The 12577-nt window shown below is 37.7% G+C and overlaps 1 protein-coding gene across 1 annotated transcript in view; it reads left to right on the forward strand.

Annotated features, from left to right (window-relative positions):
* The window catches only part of LOC124595810 (anoctamin-4), a 148502-nt gene that overhangs the window by 93961 nt on the left and 41964 nt on the right, over window positions 1-12577 (forward strand). Inside the window, exon 11 of the mRNA XM_047134704.1 lies at window positions 3007-3146. Within this exon, the coding sequence (XP_046990660.1) occupies window positions 3007-3146 (140 nt within the window). The remainder of the gene's footprint in view (window positions 1-3006; window positions 3147-12577) is intronic.

A 12577-nucleotide genomic window follows, 5' to 3' on the forward strand; every position in this document is an offset into this window, starting at 1 on the left:
CGTTCATTATATCACTCTGTTGTCACGTGCAGATGTTACACTACAGTAAGGACCCACTCGAAGCATTAAGCAGCACTGTTGGATCAGGTCCCACCCAACTGCTTACTTAATTTAGACAACTGCCTCATTGTGGGATTATGCTCCTGGTATCTGGATCATTTTCATGCACAGATCATAAATTTTTTCTTGTATAGGTCACTGTTTATTTTGTATTACTGCTGCTCATTTGGACATATGACAGCACAACTTATCATTGTATTAGCTGAAGCAATAATGAAGGATTATCTACAGGCTTGCAGTTACAACAATGGAATGCTGCAAGACAATGTTATTTTGTGGTTGCCACACTTTATACATAGGCATGCCCACCGAAAGGTTAATATGTAAAATCCCGTTGTCATTAAGTAAATATTAAGTTAACAGTTGCAGATGAGTTGTAACTATTTAGTATAACAAGGAGGCAGCAGATTGCTTCAAACTAGTAGCTTTCTTTTTAATTTACTTGATTAAAATCAGTTGACTCAAGAACGAATAGCATCAAGCAGTATAGTAACAATATTAGAGAAGGAAAGTTGCTACTCACCATATAGTGGAGATGCTGAGTCGCAATAGGCACAACAAGAAGATTCACAACAATTATAGCTTTCAGCCATTAAGGCCTTTGTCAGCAATAGACACACATACACATATGCACACACATAATGGCCGAAAGCTATAATTGTGTGAATCTTTTTGTTGTGCCTATTGCGACTCAGCATCTCTGCTGTATGGTGAGTAGCAACTTTCCTTCTCCAATATTGTTACATTCCACCCTGGATTTTCCATTGTTTGGTCAAGTAGTATGGTGATAGATTATTGTTAATACAGCACACAGATTAAGTTCCTTTTCATTTCTTAATTTATGCTTTGACTCGTTCCATGTCTCTGAAGGTTCTGTATTACTACATTATTTAAAAACAATTGTAAACTTTAGTTTTCATTTCTATCTGTTGTAGTTATCACACCTTCCAATCTTCCATGGGTGAGGAAAAGAATGATTGTTGATCCATAAAGTGTATTCCTTGTCTACAGAACAAGCCTCCTTTGACACAGCACGAGATGCGATGGTCAGTAACCAAAGATCATGACAAGGGCATTGCAAATTCTAAATACAAACTAAGGAAGAGGCAGATACTTTTATAACTGTGCAAGTCTAGACTGGGGGATGGGCTAGAGTCAACCAGTTAGAACCCTGGACCAAAACAGCTCATGAAGTACATATTTGGTGTTGGGAGTAATACAAACATAATCAAACAATGGAAACTCTAGGATGGAATAACAGCAACACTATGAAAAGTGTAGACTGCTGCTAACACATGGAGACGGTATCAAGTAACACACAATCACAATGAAAAACTGTTAAACATATAAGCTTTCAGACAAAAAGGTCCTTTTTCAGAAGTAGAAAACACACATGTATTCACATAAGCAAAGCTCACACCAGATGGCTGCTGTCTTCACCTGCTGTGGCCCAGCCCAGTGAGATTCAAATATAGTTCTAAGAACATCAAAATCTTGAGGTCAGTCTTGTTTCCTGTTTCTGTGAGCCCCATTACAACTGCATAAATTTATGTACAGAAATGTAGCACACCTTTCAATATATTAAAAAACAGGGGAGGGGGTGGAGAAGAAGAATAGAGATCCAATTGGTCATGAAATGGAAGCCACAGTGAAAATCAAAAAATTTTTTATTTGCAACATTTAGCCACACCTTCCATCTACTTCTTTGCATATTCATCATTCTGACTTGGATATTTGTTGCAGTGTGGTCTAATTTTCCAATATCCTTGTCACAGAAAGCTGCCTGTGCTTTCAGCAGATTTTCTATGCTGGTCTGCAGCTTGTTGTCTGTGTTAAAGTGCTGTCCTCATAGGCAGCATTTCATGATCAAAGACATGAAAGTCAGAGGGTGCCTAGACAGTACTGTATAGTAGCAAACACTTTCCACTGAAAACACTGCCAGAATATCTTTGTTGCAGCTGCGGTGTGGAGCCAAGCATTGTCGCAAGGAAGGGAAATGTGATGACAACATTCCTTTTCACTTGTTCTGAATTGGCCTTCAGAGACATTGACGAGTCATGCTGTATGACGGCAGTGCAGTGAATTCCATAAATTCCATAAATGAAATTCCTTTCAGGTCCCACAACACAGTAGCCATATGCTTTCTGATGGAGTAGGTTCCCTTGGACTGCTTTGTTTTATTTGGGAAATGAGAATGTATCCACAATTTGGATTGCTCTTTTGTTTCTTCATTTTCAAAATGGACCCATGTCTGACCTCCTGTGACAGTTTTGTCCAAAAAAAATCTTGTCCTTCATCATGGTAGCTGCAGAAATGTTAAGGCAGCACCCATTCACTGTGTTTTGCTATGATTGTACAGCATTTTGGAAACCCATCCTGCATAGTTTGCGATACTGAAGTCTCTCACTCATGATGATATAGAGAGCTGACATTGAAATTCTCGGTATGAATTACTCAACACAGAAATTGTGAACCAACTATTTATCCACTCACTGATCAAAAGCAACAGTTGACACTCATTTCCTTCTGTGATTGTCTGCGTCATGAATGTCTGTGTGTCCTATGCCAAATTTCATACACCATCACCACACTTCATTGTCACTCATAGAAGTTTCACCATACATATTATTAATTCATTGATGAATTTCAGCTGCTTTGCACCCCTCAGCATGAAGAAATCAAATGACAGCACACACTTCACACTTGGTGGGGGCACTGTTCTAGGCATATTTTCATGCTCAAGGCATTCTCAAAACTGATAAGAGCAACATGATGTGATCAACTGGTGTACTAGGAACACTGCACAAAACATATGCACAAAACTTCATTGGATTTTCTCTGTGGTTTTAACTTTGCAATCAGTCAAACCTGAAAAAAATAGCTATTGTAATTTGCAGCTCTCTTATACTTACCTGTAAATTCAGAGTTTTCTTGTTGAATATGCAGGAAACTACGCAACTGGTGGCGTAAGAGGTACCACATATCAAATACAAAAGATTTAGAGCGCAGTTATACCCGGTGGGAAGAAGATTATCACCTTGAGGATTCGGGACGACTTGCTCTTTTTGAAGAATACCTTGAAATGGGTGAGTTTGAATATTTCATCTCTATTTATTAAAACATCAAGGAAATAAGTGGATGTAAACCAGGTGAATGCCTTTCATACATATATTCTTGTTATAAGAGAAACATAAAGTTAGTAAAAGACTGCAGAGCACAGATTGCCTCTTAGGTTTAATATGCATAATCTCTGCTTTCTCTACAAGCCCATAAATTTTGGTTTTAACTCCCTTATAATGCCAAGGTACAGCTCACATGACCTGTTTAATAGATGTGTGCATTTTCTACAAAAAATAAGTTATATACAAGAGAAAACATGTGAAGGATGTATGCACTAAAATTGCCATGCCAACATTGTGACACATAATACAAGGACACAGAAATGACAAGGACTAAAAGTTTGTGATTAGCATGCTCCTAATATGGTGGCACCACAAACAAGAACATTGGCATTCCAGTATCAATGCCTTTCCTAAATACTGGAAAATTTCAAATTTATTTTCTATTCATAAAATATAATTTTAGATACATGGGCAATGTCAACAAAGTACAATTACATACTGCATTGTGCACACAGAGAAGTTTTTTTACATTATTCTATGATTATTTAATTCTTGCAGTAGGCTAATAGAGAAGATGGAACAGTGTCCTTAGTGAATAGCTGGTTATGTATGCAGTTTAGTATTACACTTATTGCTAGGAAAGTATTGTTGCTTACATTGTTATTCATTGTTATTTAGGCCTTTTTGGATAAGTCACTATCTAATTCCCATTAACCCTCTTTTGGGATCTTTAATACTAAGCTATTTTGCCACTGCTTTGTGGATCTCTCTTCAAACTGAATTTGTTTCAATGAAGGGTGGAGCATTTTAAGAGAAATTTGTCAGATTTTTAATAACTGGCATGGTATTAAATTGCTGTTAGTGCCCAGTAAGGTCCTCACCAAGATTATATTAAATAGGGTTAGAGATTCACTTGAAAATAAACTGCATAAAGAACAGGTGGTATTCAGGCACAACACACTTCTGTTTAACTTACAAATATGCTTAGGATTTTGTAGGCCACCATACACAGAGGTGACAAAAGTCATGGGATACCTCCTAATATCGTGTCAGACACCCTTTTGCTTGGTGTAGTGCAGCAACATGATGTGGCAGGGATTCAACAAGTCTTTGGAAGGCCCCTACAGAAATATTGAGCCATGCTGCCTCTATAGCTGTCCATAATTGTGAAAGTGTAGGTGATGGAGAATTTGTGCACAGACTGACCCCTCAGTTATGTCACATAAATGTTCAATGGGATTCATTTCAGGCAATCTGGGTGGCCAAATTATTCAATTTAACTGTACAGAATATCTTCAAACCAATTGCTGACAATTGTGGCCAGGTGGCATGGCTCATTATCATCCATAAAAAATCCATAGTTGTTTGGAGACATGAAATCCCTGTATGGCTACAAATAGTCTCAGTTGGTTCAGTTAGACCAGAGTACCCAATCCATTCCATGTAAACACAGCCCACATCATTATGGAGCCACCACTACCTTGCACAGTGTGTTGTTGACAATGTGGGTCCATGGTTTCATGGGGTCTGCATCCCGTTCAAACCTAACCATCAACTCTTACCAAGCCTAATCAAGTCTCATCAGAGCAGGCCACAGTTTTCCAGTCACTAGGGTCCAACTGATATGGTCACGAGCCCAAGAGAGACACAGGCACTCACATTGGTCATCTGTTATCATAGCCCATTAACACCAAATTTTGCCACACTGTCCTAACAGATACAGTATGCAAACACTGCTGTTTTTGGCCATTAAGTGAAGGCCATTGCCCACTGAATTGTTTGTGGTGAGAGGTAATGCCTGAAATTTGGTGTTCTCAGCACAGACTTGACACTGTGAATCTTGAAATATTGAATACCCTAACAATTTTTGAGATGGAATGTCCCAAGCAACTAGCTTTAATTACCCTTCCATGTTCAAAGTTTGTTAATTCCCATTGTGCAGCCATAAACACATTAGAAACCTATTCACAAAAAATCACCTGACTGCAAATGACAGCTCTGCCCATTTATAGATTGTGTACGCATTACTGCTGCCATCTGTATGTGTGCATATCACTATCCAATGGCTTTTATCACCTCAGTGTGCACCTGGCATTCATCGATTTGGAAAAGGCCTCTGATTTTGTGAAATATCACATGCTGTGGCATAATCAAAAATCAGTGTGATGGATACAAATGTCATGTGTTCCACAAAGAAAAACCAAGCAAGGTGGCACAGTGGTTAGCACACTGGACTCACATTCGGGAGGACCATGGTTCAATCCTGCATCTGGCCATCCTGATTTAGGTTTTCCGTGATTTCCCTAAATCACTTCAGGCAAACGCTGGGATGGTTCATTTGACAGGGCACGGCTGACTTCCTTCCCCACCCATCCTTCCATAATCCAATGAGACCAATGACCTCGCTGTTTGGTCTCTTCCCCCAGATCAATCCAATCCACAAAGGAAATCTCACAGAGATGCTAGAGGTAACAACTGCAGTCCAGCAGGGATGTATTTTATCACCAACATTTTTTCTGTTTGTCCTTGCCTTAGTTATGAGAAGAGTCACAGCAGGCAGGAGAAGAGGAATCCAGTGGTGAATACACAAATGTAAATTCCAAAAGAAGGTATCATTATGAATGAGCTTGACGGCAGCAGGAACAGCATGCTAGCCAGTACTGTCACAGGCATCACATGACTAAAATGTGTGTGTGTGTGTGTGTGTGTGTGTGCGTGTGTGTGTGGGTGGGTGGGTGTGAGCATGCATGTGCGCAAACTGAATTTCTTGAGGGAAACAGCATGTTATGAGCATAAATGACATAATTAACCATAAAAGATTATTTCCAGGAAGAAGAAAGAAGGAACAACTATCTACACAAAAAATAATTGTTTTAAGTGTCAAACTCTGCATTAATATTGCAAACAGCACAATCTTGTGTGCTGTACCATGTAACAATCTTAAAAGTGCACCAAAAACAACTATGTTCAACATCCGAAAGCAACTAGAATTTTTTTTAATAATAATTCATATCTTGAGCAACAACTACAGAAATGGGGTGGGGGAAGGATTTCATTATGTTTTTTTTTCGAATAATGCTAGAAACATTTCAAATTACTGATATCTGAAATGTCATTGTAGTCATACATCCAACAGTCTTCAAGAACATAAAAAAAAGAAAATCAAATAATGACAGAGTATCGATATACACAATGTTTTGCTAGTAATGTCTACATGTGAGCCACTGGAACAGTAGTAACTACAGCATGAGTGGCATATTTATAAATCTAGAAAGGATACTTAAATTTCTAGTTTCCACATATTTTTAAAAATTTATCTCTTGTGGAAAATGTAAGAATATCATTATCATATCCTGCTCATCACACTACTAAGTCATGTGCTGTAAATCTTCAGGTTTTTCTTTGTATAATAGCTGTGAAACTCCATGACTATGGGGTGGTATAATAAAAGAATTCAAAAAAGGAAGTCTGGTAAACAGCCTCACCACTGCAGACGCAGAATACCAACTCATCAAGTCTTCGCAGCCAGAAATCTGACTATTAGACAGTGGGCTGTAGATTGTTCAGCAAGGGATTAAACACAGGAAAGATTATCTAGTCATCTTACACCAAGACCATGATGGGGACTTAGATATGAGAACATAACACTTGGAAATATCATTTTCTGTAACATGACAAGACTATAGACAGAAAGCTCAACAGCCTGGGAGTGATGCAGCTGTCCTCTCAGCAATTCCATGGGACTGCACCATATACTGAACGCTCAGGATCTCTAGACTGGACTGAAAATTGGTCACCTGCTATAGAAGTGGGCTATGCACATAAATACTCAACATTGGAAGAAACTGTTTGTGCAAAACAGATTCAAAACTATGGAAAAACTGTATTTGTTAATTACCAGACACATTAATGCCATCACTTTACAACAGATACCTCCTACCTAAGGTGTACTTAATTGAGAGAGTATTGTTCAGTTGGGATTTGAAGATATTGTTTTCCTGTCATATGCATAATGTTGAGATCTATATGCTCTTCTCACATTGCATAAACAAGTACATCTTCTTGACATCTCAGTAATACGACTATCTGTTTACAATGGTACTGAGCTATGTCACCAAAGCTGACCTCCAAGAGAAACACACACAGGTGTACATCAAAAAATTGGTTTCCTAAGCCAGGTGTAGTTTTATATGAATCTGTTTCGATTTTTTCTAATTATCGAAAGTTGTAGGGTCATTACATCATTCACACTCATGTAAGCCTCTCCCATGTAGCAGGGAAACTGTTTTTCCTAATATTATTAAGATTGTCTGTTCATTATGATTCTATTAAAATATGTTTTTGTGCAAAAACATTCTGTCTTTTGACAAAGGATTTGCAGATTTAAAATATGGTGGTGATCTTTTGAACTTTGCCATGTCTTTCTTTTGCTAGTCTTGTATTCTGAAATTCCATTTTTCAAATGAAAAGTTGAAATGGAAAACATTCTATGTACGATTTTCTCACTTAATGTGTTTTCAGTGCTGTTGTGTCCTTGATAATCTGTTGCATGTCTGTAGCCTTGATCCATGTGCCAAACCAAGGAGAAAGTCTTCCTTACATGTGATCATAGGTGGCTTACTTACAGTGAATATGCAGGAAAAAAATTGGCATTTGTTGATGGAAAATGTCCTCTCTGCTGTTTTAAAAGTACAAAAAAATCATAATTTTTAAACTGTAAATAATTTTAATGTTTAGAAATTGTTACAAAAGAAGACATGTACCTTTTTACACTTTACAGTTAATGTTCAAAATGCTTTCCATCTTGTAAGCACAGTCATGCCTCATTTTATATTTGACAGTAGCAGATTTAAGTCAGATGTGGCCCCAGGCACAACAAAAATTAAGGGTTCTCTCCTCCCCCCCCCCCCCAAAAGCATAATAATAGAACACATCACCTCCATATTTTAAATCTGCAAATCCTTTATCAAAGACATCATCCCGGTGTTCACCTCAGTAGCTTTAGGGGAACTACTGCAGGCCCTAATCTGAAAGGCCTGATGGAAAATGAACCTCACTCACTTTTTTCCTCCATTACGGCCTTGCCATTTCTCTCACCTTAATTTGCCTTACTGGTTCAGCTTTTACAAAAATACTCATTTACTGACTAAACTGAAAGGAAAAAATGCTTCATAATCCCAACTGAAATATGGTAACTATCTAAAGATGCTTCTAGGAAGAAATTTAAACTTTTATCCTTCTCATCTGGTTTAAAACAACAGTATGTTTTTGTATGGCTTCTGCTTGCGTTTCTGGAGAAATGTTAGTCTGCAATATTCTATGCTTTGCATTTGTATAAAGCTCTGATAGGACATCTTTTTAAGACTATTAGCTCCCTCTATACAACTTCTGTGAATTTTTCATGCTGATACCTAGACCATCATTCATGCCACTCCTCTGTTCATCAACAGGAATGTCTGGCCCAGTGTAATGAATTTGCAAACCAAATTGTTGATGACTAGGGGACACACTGTCATACTGAAAATTCACAGTATTTATTCCACTGGTACAAGTGTACAGTTAATTGTAATGCATAACATGCTAGAGTAGTATTGTATTTCTTATTAAGGTATGGGTGAAATTTGAGCCTAATTAGATAGGGACTTAATTGAGAAGTTTACATTTCAAATACATTTGTACTAACTGAGAATATACTTGGATAGTGAAAATGGAAAACATACTAAGTTCCTCTTTTGCATAAAACACGTTTTCAGTGCTGTTGTGTTCTCAGTACACTATTGCATGTGACAAGACTTCATGCAGGTGCTAAACCATGGAGAAAGTCTCTGAAACATACATTAGTAGATGGTGTATGGTCTTTGTACCAAGCTGTGCTTCCCTATGGAGTTTCAAAATTCAATAGATATGAGAAGGGGTTTTTGATGACTACAGTTCTACTAGTTAAAAACCTAATGCTATAATTCAGCAATGTAGGAAAAGACGGATTACTTCTTACCATAAAGAAGAAATGTCAAGTTCCAGATAGTCACAATTAAAAGGCACTTACACAAAAATTTATGTAAGTGTTTTTTAATTGTACCTGTCTCCAACATATCTTATTTTCTTTACAGTAAATAGCAATCTTTCTTTTCCTACATTGTTGATATTCCTACCTGTAGTTTCCATTGTTTGATAATGCTGTATTTCTGTACTTGTATTCCTTCATTTTAGTGACATTTGGAACAAAACTCTCTTCATGCTATTTTGATGAAAATGGACATTTTTTAGACGGTGGCTGTGTACAAAATAAAGATGATTCTTGCAAAGAAGAAAAGGAAACAGCTACTGGCCACTATTAATAACACTATTTATTTATGTAAATAGTGCCATTACTGGTTTCAAACTGACATGTTCATTTTCAAATGACTGTTCATGTTTATGTTACTTTTGTTGTTCTTCATATTAGTTGTTGTATAAAAAAAACAGCCAATATTCGAAGAATAGAAATGGAAAATGCTCTGTTTATCAAATCTGATATTTTACAGAAGAACAGAAAAAAAAGAAGCAAATGCACATTCGTGCCACTGCCGCCATGATGTACATTCAGAGTTTAGAGTGGAATTTCAATATTAAAGTAGTTTTTCATCACTAATCATCAACATAATGTAGTAAGTAACAAAATCAGTAAGAGACAAAGACTGTACAATAAATGTCTTGCTTGTTGCCAATGGTATAATGTATAGAGTGGTGGGGAGAGGGGGTTCGAGGTGGGTGAGAAGGTAGAGAACACTAAAAAATCTATACACTGGAAGAATAGAAATGGAAAATGCTCTGTTTATCAAATCTGATGTTGCTTCTTTTTTTCATTCTTCTAATATCAGATTTGATAAACAGAGAATTTTCCAGTCCCTTTGACTGTTCAGAGACGTCACTAAACCCACCCAAAGATGTAAACAACCATGCATGAGCAGCACCTATTAGACAGAGGGGGTCTGACAGCCAATCAGTTCCAATCATTTCACCAGGAAGGAGGTACACGGCTCAAGTACCATGCCTTGATTGTCAATACTGCGGTTTGATTGCATCCGCATTGATACATAGTGCCAGGAAGGGCTCTCAACAAGGGAAGTGTCCGGGCATCTCAGAGTGAATGAAAGCGATGTTCTTTGGACATAGAGGAGATACAGAGAGACAGCAACCATCAATGACATGCCTCCCTCAGGCCACCCAAGGGCTACTACTGCAGTGGATGACCACTACCTATGGATTATGGCTTGGAGGAACCCTGACAGCAATGCCACTATGTTGAATAATGCTCTTTGTGCAGCCACAGGACATTGTGTTATGGCTCCAACAGTGCACAATAGTCTGCATGATGCACAAGTTCACTCCCAATGTCCATGGTGAGGTCCATCTTTGCAACCACGACACCATGCAGCACAGTACAGATGGGCCCAACAACATGCAAAATGGACTGCTCAGGGTTGGCATCACGTTCTCTTCATCGGTGAGTGTTGCATATGTCTTCAACCAGACAATCATCAGGGACGTGTTTGGAGGCAACCCAGTCTGGCTGAACACCTTAGACACACTACCCAGCAAGTGCATCAAGGTAGAGGTTCCCTGATGCTTTGGGGTGGCATTATTTGGGGCCAACGTACACCACTGGTGGTCATGGGAGGTGACGTGTCGGCTGTACGATACGTGAATGCCCTCCTCCGACCGATAGTACAACCATATCGGCAGCATATTGGCGAGGCATCATCTTAATGAACAATAATTCGTGCCCCCATCATGCACATCTTGTAAATGACTTCCTTCAGGATAATGACATTGCTCGACTAGAGTGGCCAGCACTTTCTCCAGACATTTACCCTATCAAACAATCCTGGGACATATATGGCTGTTTATGGATGACGTGACCCACCAACCACTCTGAGGGATCTATGCCGGATTGCTGTTGAGGAGTGGGGCAATCTGGACCAACAGTGCCTTGATGAACTTGTGGATAGTATGCCACAATGAATACAGGCATTCATCAATGCAAGAGGATGTGCTAGTGGGTATTAGAGGTACTGGTGTGTACAGCAATCTGGAGCAGCACCTCTGAAGTTCTTGCTGTATGGTGGTACAACATACAATGTGTGGTTTTCATGAGCAATAAAAAGGGCAGAAATGATGTTTATGTTGATCTCTATTCCAATTCCTGTACAGATTCCAGAACCCTCGGAACTTAGGTGACGCAAAACTTTTTTTGATCTATGTATTTTCTGTGGTTTTCCCAATATCACTTCAGATACATTCCAAAGTAATACTTTTGACAAGAGTACAACCTATTTCCTTTCCTATCCTTCTCCCAATGCAAACTTGTGCTCCATTTCTAATGAACTTGTCACTGATGTAACACTGAAAATTACTCTTCCTTCATTCTCATTTTCAACACTGGTTATTCTTCTTTGTGTTTCTGTTACACATCTTAAAATTATTGTTTTGATTGTAAATTTTCTTTAAATTACTATATCACTTGTCTTTCTCCACAGTCTTAGTTGTCACTAAGCCCTTGTCTGATTTCAATTTCTGATTGCATTTCTAATGTCATCATTCCAACATGTCATTTCTTTCATTTTCTTATAACATGCAGTCATCTACATAATTTCTTGCCTCATTTAGGGTATTCCATTCTTTACTTATAAATTTCACTTCCTCATTTGGTGACAAGCTACTCAATTGTCCCTGAGTTCTTCACATGCAGTAAAGAAATTCACCAAGTTTTTATTTACATTATTCCTTTTGTTTGCAGTTTATAAGGTATTTTCACTGACACATGCAAATAACAGCCTGTGATTTATTTATTTATTTATTTATTCATCCGTGGAACAATAAATATTGTATGGATGTCGTCAGTTTACAACACATCAGCACACATTTACATTTACAATGAAAAAGGTTTCTCATATTTTGTGTAGTTTTTATAACTAGTCATACACACATTTATAATTACATAATATTTTGGTGATAATGTCATATGTTGCTAATAATCTACATCTATGTTAAATATTCTTTTACAGTATAACAAGTTTTACTTACTAAAAAGGTTTTAAGCTTTTGTCTAAAAGTGAGGGGCTCATATATTTCTTTAATTTCTTGTGGTAATTTGTTATACAGTTTTATCCCATTATAAAATATACTTTTTTGTGTCTTTGCCTTGTTCTTTCTATCTAGATGGAGGAGATGACAAGCTCTTGTTTCATGGTCATGTATTAGGCTGTTTGTGTTGTACACGTTGAGATTTTTCTTAATGAACATTATGTTCTGAAAGATATACTCACAAGAAACAGTTAGAATGCCTAGCTTTCTAAATAATTCTAGACAGTGGGCCCTGTTGTTGCTGTTTGTTACTATCTTTATGGCTCTTT

The sequence above is a fragment of the Schistocerca americana genome, chromosome 2, assembly GCF_021461395.2.
Source record: "Schistocerca americana isolate TAMUIC-IGC-003095 chromosome 2, iqSchAmer2.1, whole genome shotgun sequence".
Taxonomy (NCBI): Eukaryota; Metazoa; Arthropoda; class Insecta; order Orthoptera; family Acrididae; genus Schistocerca; species Schistocerca americana.